Source organism: Falco biarmicus, chromosome 7, assembly GCF_023638135.1.
Source record: "Falco biarmicus isolate bFalBia1 chromosome 7, bFalBia1.pri, whole genome shotgun sequence".
NCBI lineage: Eukaryota > Metazoa > Chordata > Aves > Falconiformes > Falconidae > Falco > Falco biarmicus.
Window position 1 is genome coordinate 38304404 of NC_079294.1, and position 15112 is coordinate 38319515.

The window sequence follows — 15112 nt, forward strand, 5'->3', positions numbered from 1 at the left end:
ATCCTGTATCTTTGCAATCACAAGTGTGACAGTTCAGGTAATCTGGGGCAACGTGTGCTCCCTGGCATTTGTCGGCACTGAATTCCATCTTGCCTCACAAGCTGGGTCAGGTCCCTCCAGAGTTTAGCTCATCTTGATCAACCTCATTTAACTTACACCCTGCCCTTTTCCCAGATCTCTGCCAGAGGCATTCGGCTACACCAGTTCAGCACAGACCTTTGGTTGTCTGCTCTTTGTTTCACACTCATTTCCTCTCCCGTCTTTTGAACGCTTTTCCTAAGGGGGCAAGGGCCTTCAGAAGTCCAGATCTTTGGGGATTTTGCAGTTGGACTACTACCTTAGCTAGTTCACAACCTTGTGTTGCCTTAAGGTGTAACAGAGATGTCACCCTACGTTTTGAATCCAAAATAAACTCCGTATGTTATCTTTGCCAGCACGTACAACTGCTCTGCAGCACCAGACTCGGGCAGTTCCAAATACATGCATGCATCTAGGGAAAGACACTTCCCCTTGAGCTTCTGGGAAGGCTGTCAAATAACAACGGAGCCAAGCAACATCCCAACACCTCTCAAGAGCACCATGCCCAGATAGGGAAATGAGAGTTGTACAAGAAAGAAATCCAGCATCTAACCTCATCTGGTGTCTTGAGAGCGACGTTTGACTGGAGCAGAATGTTCAAATCTACGTGGTCCCTTCCAAAATACAAAGTGAACATTAGATGGTGTGACACGCAAGGTCACCCCCTCCATTTAGCCTGCCTGGCTGGCAAGCCCACCTCTCAGCAGCACCACGTCCTCACAGAGTTGTGCTTCAAGGCTCCCGAGAACTTGCAGGAACCCAGAATCAATGTCAGTGGCGGAGAAATAGGCTCTAAATGACCTTCTGGTGGCACTGCACTGCACAACATGCCTATTTCACAAGGGGCTTGGATTCCCTTTCTGTGATTCAAGTCTTTGCTCACACACTGGTAGCCACATCCCAGCGCAGCTGCTCTGCTGGTGGACTTCAGCTCATGACTACATGGAACCAAGAAGTGCCTCCATACAGGGAGGTACCATGGTGGCAGAAAGCTGGAATGAAAGAACCCACACCCATCCTTCCTCCACCTCCTCCCATTTGCACAGCTGCCAGCAGACATCCCCAGAGGCTGTGCAACCATGCCTACAGGGGCTGCACACCTCCTTTGGCAAGATAGCATGGAAGCGTTTTCAAACACAAGCCAGACTGGAGTATGCAGGCTGCTCCTGAGCCCATGGAGCAGAGAGAAGTAACTGAAGGTCAGCCATGGAGGAAGGCAGGTATGCTCAGCACAGCTGCCCTATGGCCAGCCACAAGCGTGTCTCCTGCGCTCCTGGGGAGCAAGCGTGTTGCTTTAACTCCAAGAGCCCTTGTTGACTCAGGAGGCATCACTCACTGAGCAGAGACCTTGATCGCATCCTAGCACCCACAGTCCACCTCCTTTACTGGATCTCCTTCTGCCCTTAATTTGAGGGCAAAATACAAACCTTCCATCTGTGCTAAATTTCCTTTCCAAAATCTCTCTTAGTCTGTTTTTCCACTTCTAAGTCAGCAAGAAACTCAAACGTTTCTATGCTTCCAGCCAGTCTGAAACCAAACTAATCTGATTCTGGGCAAGTCCTTAAACGTGACACCCTCTTGCAGGACATAGCCTAGTTTTACTGCCTCTCACCCAAATGTGAGTAAGCCCATTGACTCTCATCCTGGCGGTGGGGTAACTGAGCTTGGAAACACCACAAAAAGCCAGGAGAACCCCAAAACACCCGAGAGCAAATACCTGGACAAAAGGGCAACTCCTGCTTTCCCTAAGAGCCGCCAGGCCACAAACTCTGCTGTCCTCCTGTCAGCCTCGTAGGTCTCTTTCTGGCTAAGGATGAACACAAGTGGTAGCCCAAGCTGTAAGTGAACGGTGGAAACCTTCTCTGGGTCCTCAGCAACCTCTGTCTGGAGAAGAGAAATGGTTATACTGCAGCACATCTCCACACCACTTGAAGATACCTCAGGTCTTCTCCTGTACAGCCCAAGCCACTGTGTGTTCCCCAGACACAAAAATAATGAGGCCCTCGAGAAAAAAGCCTCCAACTCTGATTCTAAAACATCAATTGAAGCAGAACCCACACAATCCCAGTTAAATTGTTCTAACCTGTCATGACTCTCCCTGTTAAAAACCCAGGCACTATTATGCACGTTCTTTGTGACTTAGCAACTCCAGATGTCAGAACTCCATTAATTTTTATTTACCTGCCATCCATTCCCTGGGGCACTTTGAGAGTCCCAGCCACAACATGCAAGAGCTGGCATCCTCTCCCTTCCTGCCTTGGACGTGCTACTTCACGACAGCACGGAGCTGCTTAACAAAGTGCCTTCCCTCCATGGGCCTAACCCATGCTGGCTGAAGGAGGCACTTCCCAGCTCATCTACCTGTCCTTTTGGCTGGGCAGAGATGTCACCAGTGGGAACTGGAGGCCTGCTGAAGTTCACTGCCCCATGGGACGAGGAGATAGGAGGGAACCTCCAGCCCCTTGTGTTCACCAAGGCATGAATCATAGAAAAGTTTGGGTTGGAAGGGACCTTAAAGACCATCCAGTTCCAATCCCCTGCCACAGGCAGGGACACCTTCCACCAGCCCAGGTTGCTCCCAGCCCCATCCAGCCTGGCCCCGAGCACTCCCAGGGATGGGGCATCCACAGCTGCTCTGGGCAACCTGGTCTGGTGTCTCACCACCCTCAGTAAAGAACTTCTTCCTACTGTCTAACCTAAATCTGCCCTTTTTCAATGTAAAGCCATTCCCCCTTGTCCTGCACTCCAGGCCCCTGTAAAAAGCCCCTCCCCAGCTTCCCTGTCGGCCCCTTTGGGTACTGGCAGGTGCTGTCAGGTCTCTCCGCAGCCTTCTCTTCTCCAGGCTGAACAGCCCCAACTCCCTCAGCCTGTCTCCACAGCAGAGGGGCTCCAGCCCTCTGAGCATCTCCGTGGCCTCCTCTGGACTCGCTCCAGCAGGTCCATGTCCCCTTGATGCTGGGGGCCTCAGAGGATGACTGATACAAACTCCCCAGGGTGCTGAGCCTCCTGTGGGGAGCCTAGGAACACCTAAGGACTTTGGGTTTGTTTAGTTCGGAGAAAAGGAGGCTGGGGGCTGACCGCACTGCTCCCTACAGCTTCCTCAGGAGGTGCCATGGAGAAGGAGGTGCTGATCTCTTCTCTCTGGTATCCAGAGATGGGATGTATGGGAATGGTTCAACACTGCACCAAGGGTGGTTTAGACTGGACATTAGGAAGCATTTATTTACCAAGAAGATAGTCAAACACTGGAACAGGCTCCCTAGAGAGGTGGTTGATGACCTGAGCCTGTTGGTGTTTAAGAGGCATTTGGATGATGCCCTTAATATCATGCTTTAACTTTTGGTTGGCCCCAAATTGGTCACGCAGTTGGACTAGATGGTCGTTGTAGGTCCCTTCCAACTGAAATAGTCTAGTCCTATTCTATGTTATTCTATTCTTTCCTATCCTACCCTACCCTATCCTAATGTTCCAGCAAAGTCCAAGAAACACCTCCACCCCTTTCCCACTCATGGTGCTTACAGACAACTAGAGGACCAGACATTGGTGCCAGGGCTCCCTGGAAAGGTCTAAGCAAGCTGAGCAGTGCAATGCAGTGTCGCTCCCATCCAGCCCTGTGCCTGTGTCTTCCTTGGACCTGACCTGGGAGCTTTGTCATTAACTTCATGGGGAAGGGACAGATTCTCATACTCAGCCTTGCCTTCTGCTCACACCTCCCTCATCCTCACATCCACCCCAGCTGCCCTCTTCCCCACAGGGCAAGTGGTTCCTCTTTCCCAGTCATACCACCAGAGGAGCTCCCATAAGCTTGAGGTGTCTGTGGATGTTGAGCATTGTCAGAGCCTGCCCCATAGCTGTCCTCCTGCAGGGTTGTGCCAGGTCCGTGGCCTGCTGGCAGTGGCAGAACAGCAGCCACGCAGACGGCACATCAGGCTCATCATTGCTGTGAGAGAAAAAAAAAAACAACCCATGCTGATCATCCACCACAGGGTTTTTAAAATGCCCCAAAAGAATCACCATGTTTGCTGATGTTTTACAGAGCAGATGATCCTCAAGTTCAGGGATTGGTAGGCTTGTAGGACCTCTTCAATAGCCCTACTACTGACAGGTATAATCGGGTTCAGGTACCTTTCAGAATTGTGCTGAACAACTAATAAAGACCCTGGCTCACCAGATGTAAATGAGCCCAACCACAGAAAAGTTGGCCCAGCCTGAGAATCACAGAATCACTTAGGTCAGAAAAGACCTTTAAGATCACAGAATCAAAGAATCATAGACTGGTTTGGTTGGAAGAAAGCTTAAAGACCATTTAGTTCCTAACCCCCTGCCACGGGCAGGGGCACCTCCCACCAGCCCAGGTTGCTCCCAGCCCCATCCAGCCTGGCCCTGAGCACTCCCAGGGATGGGGCACCCACAGCTGCTCTGGGCAGCCTGTGCCAGCGCCTCGCCACCATCGTAGTGAAGAACTTCTTCCCCATATCTGTATCTGTCCTCCTTCAGTTTAAAACCACATCCCCTTGCCTTATCACAGCAGGACCTACTAAGAAGTCTGTCCTCAACGTTTTTGCAAGCCCCCTTTAATTATTGAAAGGCCACTATAAGGTCTGCCCAGAGCCTTCTCTTCTCCAGAAGATCATCAAGTCCAGCTTTTCTCAGTGGAACCAGTCATGCCATTGCAGTGAAGACCCTGAGAGGAGATGGAGAGATAAAATCTACAGCTTTGCTCATGCCTTTTACCTCACTGATGACATCTTACAGACTGTATAAGGAATATTCCACCTTCTGGACAGCATTTGTTTTGGCGGCGCCACAGGAAGCAGTGAGGTTGAGTTGCTGGGATGGGTCTCTGGTTAGTCATTCCTGCTCTGGTACCATCACTAGTGTTGGCCTGTGTGTTAACTCTGGGAAGTCACGTTCCTTTCCCTATGCACCCATTCCCTACATCTAAACCAGGGATGACCTTCTTCGTAAAGGGTTTTAAGATCTCTCTGTGGAAGAGTAGAGTATAGTAGTAAGACCTCAAAGCCTGCAGTGTCCCGGTTGGCTGAAGGCTGTCATGTTGGCGAAGCTACCACCATTTCACCAGCTAAGGCGATGGCCTGCTGGGGTCTCCTCTGCTTTAAGCAGAACGAAGCCGATTCCTGTCCAAATGACAACCGTGCCACCTAGTGGCGGCCACGACGTGCTGTCCTTGATGACGATGGGATGGCACCTTGGGAAGGACCACTGTGGTAGGCAAATCGTTGTACAAATGCTTTGCCGAGGATGCAACGTGCTATGTGATATTCCCACCTTCCTCCTTCTCAGCCTCCTGCCTGCAGCAGGTCACAGCAGCAGCAAGTCACGTTGAAGGATCTGCCCCTCTACTGCAGCTCCTCCTGCGTGGGAAGAGGATGGCCTGAGCTGGGCAGCTCCTGTTGGGTGGGAAGTCCCAAATACATGAGCAGTGTCTCAGGCAGCTGAACTGGAGAACTCGCTGCTGCCAGAAGTTGCTGAGATGAAAACTAAAAATGTGTTTAAAAACTTCTGGTGGCTGTTAACACCATGAGTCCTGAAACCTCCGACTGCCAGAAGATGGGAGGCTGCAGGCAACGCACATCCATTTCCTCAGGTCCTTTGTGAAGCACCTGTGGCCACTGCAGGGGTAAGATATGGAGCTGGGTGGTCTTTGCTCTGACCCGCTACAGCAGTTCTTACCCTTCTCAGCTGGCCAGACTTGGTCATCAAAGCACAAAGCTGAGTGTTTTAAGACTGTAACATCAGCTCTATCAGCCCTCCCGAAAACCCATGGCTGGGGTTTGATCAGTCAGCTACGGAAAGGAGACAGTGGGCTCTTCTCCCGTAAAATCCCATTCCATGAACAGTCACAAATAGCATGGCTAGTCCAAGTCCAGGAACAGAAGCAGCAGCTGGTTTTGGAAAAGAAACCAGATCTGACTGCCCACCCTTGGCATAACACCCTAATACCACCCCAGTATCTGACCTGGGAATCTGAGAAACCCAGAGCAGAGCAAACAGGGCAGGGGAGCAGCTCTCCCTGGTGGGGGTGCATTGGACATACCCAGCGTCTTTCAACAGTGTTGCCTCAGTTGTCAGAACAAACTGGTGCACAGTCCCGTAGACAAACGCTGCCTCCATCACGGCTCTGTGCTCTGGAAAGAGAAAAGCAAGATGAACTAATCTCAGCTCCCTCCAGATCTCCCTCTTCATCCTTCCCAACTGTAAACACCAGCGCCCAGGCTTTCAGAAACTCTCGGTAAAATGCCACAGCTGTCTGAAGACACACGCTGAAGGTGACAGTGTAACTGGAGCTGGACCCAGTTGCTGATTGCCTGTAAACACACAGGTGATGGATGTGAATCCATTCCACTGCATAACCAGAGATCTGCCTATGAAGTTATTTTTAAAGACAGTAACCTCTGGCTTGCTTTCCTTCTCAAGTCCACCTCTGAAAGTTAATGCTCCCAGCAAAACTTTGCTGGTGCAACTCATCCTTTTGGAAACACAGTGAGACATATAGAGGTGGAGAACTTGTGGCTGGGTGGCCCTTTCAGGTTTCCCTGATCCTCCATTTGCAGGATTTTGGGTCAGAAACCCAGCTCCCTTGCCCCTCACTAAAAAAGGCTCTGGAGGAGAGCAAAGAAGAAAATTTGAGTATTAATACCTGCTGTGCCAGTAGCTGGTACATAGGCAAAGACCATGTTCAACTTCCCTTTCAATGCGTTTTCAATGTTCTGAAGTTCAGCCAGTGTTTCAACGTATTTAACTTCATTAAAGAGCAGGGCACTGAGGAGTCAGAAAAAAATGCATCAGCAACTGTTTTAAGAGCAAATTTGCAGCTACATAACCGTGATGGGAAAAGCAAGGTCAAATTCCAGTTTCTTGCTGGCAGATTGAAGATTCACAGCCAAATACAGCTGCCCAGATGTGTGCTGGTGAGTTATCTCAAGGGCATAGATTTAACAGGGTTAAACCATCCCAAAGAGAGAAGCAGCCTTCTGCTTGGCTGAGAGCAGCCTCCAGAATATGTGGGGGTTGTATTTATGCAAAATTTTATATCAACAATTGCAAATGGAAATTAAAGGATTTCACCGAGATGCATCTGGTCTGTACTTACAACAAAACGTTAGCAACAATGGAGTTCACGTCAAACAAGGCATCGGTGGGGAACTCTCGGATCAGCATATTACCTCTAGGGAGGGAAGGAAAGAGTATCACCAAAGAAACTATGAAAGATTAGCTACACGTACTCATTTAATTTTTACTCTGCTGAATACTTCCAGACATCTGCTGGCAGGTATGGCTGGCAAGAAAATGTTAGAATTGAATTTGGGGATCTCCTAGAACGAGGTGTCCCAGCAACACCGTTTTAGTGAAGCCACCTCCGCCACTACTGTTTCACTCAGCTTCTGATGCTGGTAAGAAGCCTAGCACAGGCTGACAGAAGCTCTCTACACACTAAGCATCACCCTGTAGATTCTCACACCTGAGGAAATATTTCTGTGGGTCCTGTACAACAGTCAATGAGAACTGAGCCAATTCATGGAGAAGCTTCCAGATGACAACCCATGGAGAGACCAAGAGCTCAACCTTCACATCCAGGGCAGATGAGCTAACCACACCCACAAGAAGAACAAATGCAAAGAAAACTTCTTTCTAGGGCTAGACCCAAAACCTAGTGATCTGAGCATAACTCTGGAGGACCTGGGGTAGGAGGCCACAAGGACAGAAGAACACTGATGGAGGATTTCTCTCGTGGTTTCACGTAGCAGCACAACCCTCTGCTGCTCAAAGGAGCGTGGGGCAGGACGGGAGGTTTGACACTGAGGACAAAGCATCTATTTTGCCTGTGTTGGACCTTTCAGGGGTAGTTTTCACTAAAGTCTGTATGTCACTGCTGTCCTCATGGCTCCTCTCTTCCTCCACAGACTTCTCTGATCACTGACAGCACTGCCTTCAAACATCTGCACTGGCAAGCAATGACAGTTGTGGCTGGGTGGCATCATGGTGCCCAGAAAGCGCTCCTCACCTGAACAGGTAGGCTTTCCTTAGTGTATTTTCCTTTCCACAATATCTTGAGACATCTTCTTTGGGACAATGAACCTAGACATTGAAAGCATGTAATTAGACACTCAGCTCCACAAATAACTACAAACATACAGCACTACGGTTTTCTTCCATTCAAGAGTCTAAATACAGCCTTTGCAGACCTGCTGGGAGAGAAAATACAAGAAAATAGGGTCCAGAGATGGGGTTTGGAGCTTGTACTTCAGTTCTCCAGCTCAGCCTGCCTTGATTTGGGTCTAATGGGATCAAGAGATCTTATGATCTGCCCAGCATATTCAAAGTGACAGATCACTGTTTGCTTATTAAATTTAGCCTGTCTCTGGAGGAAATTTAAGACATACACACAAACATATAAGCACTTTCTATAATCTAATTACACTGAATTTGTAGTTCCCTCACCTCAACCTGCATGAAGTTGCAGCTAAAAACTCCTTTATAAGAAATACTTATTGCACTGAATTGAAACAAAGTGAACTCTCCCCATCCATCATTCCCGGCAGTTTGAGCTGGCAGGAGGGAGCTACAGAGGGAGCTGGGCAGGTCCCACCCAGGTGAGATGAGCGGGCTGATGCCCTCCTGTGCAGCACACTGGGACCGTACTCTTCCTTGTGCCATGCCTGTGGGTACCCAGCAGTGAGCAGGCAACTCCACGCCCCCATGCAGCTGCTGGGAGGCCAGATTAGATCAGCCAGCTAAGCCAGGCACGTGGCGTTGCCCATGAAGAAGACCAAACAGTGGGAAATATGTGAGTCACTCAGTGCCCCCTAAACCCACGAACGCCCAACAAAGCACACAGGTTCATCTACTGAGACTGAACTGGAGGCTGGGGGCAGCTCAGGGCTGCCCCTGTCTGAGCCACAGCACTGCCAGTGCTCCGCTTCATGGTGTTTGGAGCCACAGGCACAACATCGAGCCTCTCTGGGACACAGGAACCTGCCCACATCCCACAGGCTGAAGGTGTGATGCAACACCCAAGCAGCAGATGTAAGGCCAGGGCAAGGGATAAAACTGTGTGCCCTGGCCTGCCAACATCTGCTTTCTTCTGGGGTCAGTCCCCAGGGTGGTTCTGCCCACCCTGCAGGAAGCCCTGCAGAAATAATCTGCAGAAACAGCCTGTCCCACTCCTTGTCCCCATTTACCTTCACCACCGAAATGCCATAGTCCTGGAGGGCCTCGGCTGCGTTCTCAATCTGCTCCAAGAAGGGCTGGGCACCAGGAGAAACTGAAACACAAAAACCCCTGGTTTTCATCCCTTCCCTTTACAGATGAGGCAGATGGGAGGACCTTCAGGGCAAGCACCGTGCTCTGGCACTCTAACAGCACATTAAGGTCTCCAGGAAAACAACCCTGGGACGTCTGAGCAGGGCAAATGGAGCTGTGGCACGCTGCTGGTGGAGGTGCCTGCAGGGATGTGGCTGAGGGGGGCAGAGGGACTGGGATAGGTTTTGTCAAACAAGTGCTGCTGTGCTGGGCTACAAGTCCTCAGAAGTCAAGAGCATCCTCCTGCTGCGCACTGAGACAGTGCTTGATGTGATATGGTCTTGCTGTTACTCAGAGTAAGGTACTTACCGAAACAAAACTAATTACAGGCAACAACATGAATGGCCTCAGACTCCCCTCCTTCCTTTCTAACACACCCAGCTCCTCAGCGCTGACATGGGAGCTGTGCTGGTACCTCAGCCCACACTGGTGTCTCTGGGAAACCACACCTGGGGGTCACGAAGGAGCAGAACAAGAAGGGCAAGGCCAAGGATCTTCTAATTCTTGACAGCCCTTAGTTCCCCTGCATGCAAGGGATCCCCCTTTCCCTGGGAGGTACCATGGCAGAGAAACCCAGCCCCTTTGACTGGCCAAGTCCTTAGGATGCTGGGTTTCTCTTCCACGGTACCTCCAGAAAATAATCCAGAAAATTATCAAAGAGATTTGAAGGAGCGTCCCTGGGGACACAGCCAGGAAAGATCCCACCCCAAGACATCTCTGCCTGTGAGGAGCACTTGGAACTGTGTAAACACAGATTTGCCAGCTGAGCTCAACCAGCTCTTCAAAATAACTCTGGGTGTAAAAGTCTCGAGAATTGTCTCTTCATTGTCCCACTCTCACACACACCCTCACCAAGCCTTTGCTGAAAACCCAGGCTGATGTAAATCCATACTGTTAAATACACACCATTATGGCTGAAATAAGCCAGGGATGCTCTGCCGGCTTGCAAGCTGCTGAAATACCGCTGGGGGCTCAGCTCCTGCAGCAGCCTTGCACTTCCCCACCTTGGGACAGAGAAAACGCAGAAGAGCAGGAAAGAGAAGGAAGACACCCATCTGTCCTTCTGAGCTGACATGGCTGTTATCAGATACAGGCACGGGAGAGTCACAGCTGGGAAAAAAGTAAAAAAAAAAAAAATAAATATTGTGTATATATATATACACACAAACATATATAAGAGTGTCTGTCTGTTTGGGCAGGCACAGCATGACTGTAATTTCCAGATGTGACACAAACATCTTAAGGACATCACAAATTAGTTGCTAGAACAGCAGATGATTCAGACAACTGCAAAGGTGACAGCAAAGGCCATTCTCTTTCCTCTGAGCAGCATGTGCAACTGCACAGACCCTCGGTGCTTTCAGTTTAGGGCTGGTTTTCTTCCTTTTTTTTTTTTTTTTTTTTTAAGACTCAAACAGAAATTACGTGTACAGGCAGAATTCTGCGACAGTATTATACAAGAACAAACTCCAACCACCTAAGATGCCTCAATTCTTTTTAAAAAGCTCTGAGGATGCCACTAGCATTACATGTGCCACTGACAGGGGTGTTCACAAAGGGACGGGCCATATTGCTCACTTCAGACCATGCCAGATGATGTGGGCAGGTTCAAGAGCCCTCCCCTAGTGCCTGCCCCATCTCACCACCGTTCAAGGTTTCACCTCCACCAAATGGGAGAGGGGTTTGCACAGGCTCCTCGGGTTTGTCACTCTTGGCTCTGTCCAGCCTCACATTATTCTGATATCAGTGGCAGGGGAGCAAAACCCCTGAGCTACTCCCTTCCGTGCCGGGTCTCCACATGGAGCTGGTTAGGAGTGGAGCCAAGGAAATTTGTGAAAGGCTTCAGAGAATGGAGCAAAGACCAAGCATGCAAGTGGCTGCCCTGCCACGGCTGTTTAATTCTTCTTGCTCAGATTAAGGGGCTCAGGATGAGAAAACACCTTCTTCCCACTTTATTCCTTTGTGTAATACCAGGTTCCTTTGCAGCCTGCTCTTCAGGCATCGCTCCCTGCTGCTGCGCGTGCTGCAGCACGGCTGGTCCCTGGCCAACAGAGAGACAGAGCTGGAACTGAAGCCATGCAGAAGCTGTTTGCTTTGCATCACGAGCTGCAGCTGTTTCCACTAACAAACACCCCTGTGTCCACTGACTGTCATTCCCTCCAACACCCTGTCAGATGCTGTCAGCTTACTGCTGCTGCTCTGCAAGGAACCCAAATTCAAAGGCTCAAAACCAAGCAAAGTCCCCCTGCCTTGCTCCCAGTCAGTGACAGCCAGGGATGCTCAGCCTTCACAGGCTCCCTCGCATGCAGGTGGGGTGTGCAGATCAGGCCTGAATGGCACAAAGGAACAAAGACAAAGCTGAGAAAGGCATGAAATTTTTTTTCTTTTCATCTCAAAGTCTTCAGTTCTTTCCAGCTTTGGGAAGTGCCAGGCATTTCTGGTCCTTTGCCCTCCCATCTGTTCCTCTGATTTACAGAGGGGAGGGGGATGAGGGCAGGGGGATGTTTATTAAATGACAAACTTGGCTACGGCGAGATGGAAAAATAAATCCTGGCATGTGGGAACCAGCCCAGGTCAAATGGGAGAGTTTACTGTCAAGGAGGAAAGAGGAGCAGCCTCCAATGACTCCACGGAGTTCCAAGACTTCATGGAATTATACCTGGAGGAGGGTGCCAGCAGCTTAACACACAACTCCAGCCTCTACCCAGCTTCATGTCTCCTCTGGCTCTCGTAGCCTTTCTAGCATCCACCTTCTGCCCTCTCCACATCCCTCTGTGACTGCTGCTCTTCTCCTTGCAGCTCCCCCAAAATCAGCCCTGCCTGCCTCACTGCGACCCCTCACTCTGTCCCACCACCCTCGACCTTGCTCCTCCCCATGCTTTTTTTCACACAAAAAAGCGTGTTCCTCCCTTCCCTACCCACATCCTCACCTACTCAGTCCTGCCCAGCAGCTTCCCTCTGTGCTCCACCAGTCCACACCTGAGTATTCAGCTTTTAGCCCGTTTCCTCAGTCATCTCTTTTCCATCAACAGAAAATTAACGCCATAGGGCTGGAAACAGCCAGAACCCGGTACCGCAGCCACATGTGGGATTACCAGAGATGTGTGAAAATACCAGGGATGTGTGAGCCAGCTCTGTCACTGCTGGGAAACCCTCAAGCCCATGGACCACAGGGCAGCTGAGCACAGCATAGGTGGTAGAAAGGCCCGATTGATGTCTTCAGTGTCATACCTCCAAGCCAGAGCCAGGCAAAGTGGTTAAGGCTACTGTAGATGAACTAAAATGAAACCAAATACACCTGAGACACCCAGCACAAATGCTTGTGTTGGTATAAATTGCTTGTGCCACATCAGTTTTGCTTGGAAGTCCTGCAGCAGCAACCACGGGCTGGGAGCCCTGCCACACTGCCGGGATCCCAGCTGCTTTCCCTGACACCTTGCCCCACAGAGCCCCCGGCTGCCAATATTTATTACTGAGGAAGCTGCAGCACATTTCATTCAACAAGGGGTGATGGGGGGTGGTTTTTATGACTCACAAGATGAGGAAGAACCACTGTCCTACTGGAATCGTGGACTGCACAGACAGCCAGGTACCATCTCCGTCACCTATGGGCCTCCCCGAACTCAGGAGAAACACCACCAACCCGGACTTAAATGCCAGTGATGTAAAATCTCCCCCATCCCTCAGCAGAATATTTTCCTCCCGGTGATCAATCACCTTCTTACAAAACCCCTACACTTTATGTCTGGTCCAAATATGTTACACTGCTGCTTCCCCCTTGTTTTATTTCAGTCTATCAGTAATCTTCCAGCCCGCAGAGCCCTCAGTTGGCAGGTTGTAACGCCCTAGGTAGATGCTCTGAAACCAGGAGCACTGAGAATGCTCCTAAATGCAGTCACTTCAGCCTCTCCTGTCATGATCAATGCAGATCAAGACTTTTGTTGCAGCAGGACCTTCACCCCTCTCCCAGCTGGCACAATGCTTTGGCAGCCTGCTTGCCTGCCTTTCCTGCCCTTCTGGCAGCAGTCAACCAGTGTGCTGCCCTCCCAAATTTGCTGGCACAAGACAGACCCCAAATCCACGTGGGGCTGACTCAACCCCTTAGCTACAGCAGGCTAAACAACGCTGAAGCACTCTCCCTGGCATGGCTGGATGTCCCAGCACAAATACACCTCCTGCCGCTGCAGCTGAAAAACGCAAAGACGAGTGTAACGCTGATGGCTCTTCTTGCTCTTTGGACCATGCACGCAGGTTTCCTTAAAGGGGTCCAGAAAAACTCCCTGAAAAGCTCTCTGTTCCAGCCTGCTGCTCTGCGGATCTGCTGCACATCACTGCCCGACCAGCGAGCCCTTCCCAAACACATCCAGCTTGCAGCCAGCTTGGCTGGAGATGGAAGCTGTCCCAACAGCTGTATAGTTTGCAAATTTCTTTTCTCCTGAAAAGATGATAAATTGGCCCTTCAGGGCTAAAGAAAGCATCCTTGGGATCCCACTGAAGCTTATCTGGATGACGGTGACCCTCCGGTGGCAACCCACTATGGGAAACTGTCACCCTGCGGCCACTTCACTGCCTGGGGGTGGGGGATGAGGTTTGTCCTGCAGGATTTTATTTCACTAGGAGAATACAGTGCCCCACATCACACGCCTGATGATTGCTGACACGTACTGCTGACAACTGTTGAAATATTGCTTATGCTTTTTTTTTTCTGGGTGAGGTTATGCGTTAGTTTTATGGAATCCTACAGCTGCCTGGAAATAACCTTACTTCCTTATCAGATATTGCATTATTTTGCACATTTTTCATCTTTGAAAAAGCAGCCATCACCAGCCTTTTCCTAATCAGCAGGTAAGTCAGGCTAATTATCACTACCCAGTTTTGCTGGAACAGAGCTCAACCCAGCTCCCTTCAAATTTTCCAAAGGTAACTTCTTTGACCCAGCTGACTTCAATAAGGTCAAAAAGCTGCAGCTCCCCAGCATCTGGAGCTGGAACAGCACTGAGAGCGTTCTCCAGCTGCTTCAGGATGGGCTTGCAATCATGGCATTGAAATACCTGCTGGCTTTTCCCACCCACCCCCTTCTCCCCAGCAGCCTGTGGAGGAGGCAGGAGTTGCCACCTGCAACTGCGGGGCCCCTACAGCTGTGCCCCCCCATCCTGCGCTGCCGCTGCCATGACCGTGACCCTACAGCTATGGGGAGGTGTTTCCACCCGTGCTGGATGCCCCCTCAAGCCTCCCAGCCAGGCTGTGATGCCAGGACCCACAGTAGCCCCCATGCACTGCTGGTTTCCAGCCAGAAAACAGCGCCGTCACCTCAGAGGTGTTTCTTTATCTCGCAGTTATCCACAAGCACCGTTTTGAGCCAGCAAGCTGCTCGGCCTTTTGTGTGCAGAGGCAGACGCGCTTTTCGACCAGCAGCGTTGTAAGGATGGTGCAGATTGCTGCATAACCAGCCTGCGGCGTAAATCCATGCTGGGGCAGCTCGTGAGACCGGAGGCACATCTGGCACACTGCGTCGGATGATAACGGAGCTTTTCTCCCACGTCATTGCCGCTCCCCGGCCTCTGACCCCTTGCACCAGACATGCCCGATTGTCCGTGCAAATGCAAGATAGGGGCCAGCAGGCAGGGCAGGAGGGGGCCCGCAGGGACAGCTGCGGTGAGGGGCACCTGGCAGTGCAGGGACCCTTCTCAAGGGTCAGCAGCAGAGGTGG

At 50.7% G+C, this 15112-nt stretch overlaps 1 protein-coding gene across 2 annotated transcripts in view; it reads right to left on the minus strand.

The window, feature by feature from the left end:
• The window catches only part of TXNDC16 (thioredoxin domain containing 16), a 41866-nt gene that overhangs the window by 25852 nt on the left and 902 nt on the right, over window positions 1-15112 (minus strand). The window contains exons 2-11 of one of the 2 annotated variants that reach the window (XM_056346677.1): window positions 12634-12679; window positions 10309-10512; window positions 9282-9364; window positions 8105-8178; window positions 7193-7267; window positions 6740-6861; window positions 6137-6227; window positions 3862-4018; window positions 1796-1962; window positions 632-692 (exon numbers count right to left, since the gene is read on the minus strand). In XM_056346677.1, coding sequence (XP_056202652.1) covers window positions 632-692; window positions 1796-1962; window positions 3862-4018; window positions 6137-6227; window positions 6740-6861; window positions 7193-7267; window positions 8105-8178; window positions 9282-9364; window positions 10309-10512; window positions 12634-12679 — 1080 coding nt within the window. The remainder of the gene's footprint in view (window positions 1-631; window positions 693-1795; window positions 1963-3861; window positions 4019-6136; window positions 6228-6739; window positions 6862-7192; window positions 7268-8104; window positions 8179-9281; window positions 9365-10308; window positions 10513-12633; window positions 12680-15112) is intronic. The other variant, XM_056346678.1, reaches the window with a different exon arrangement.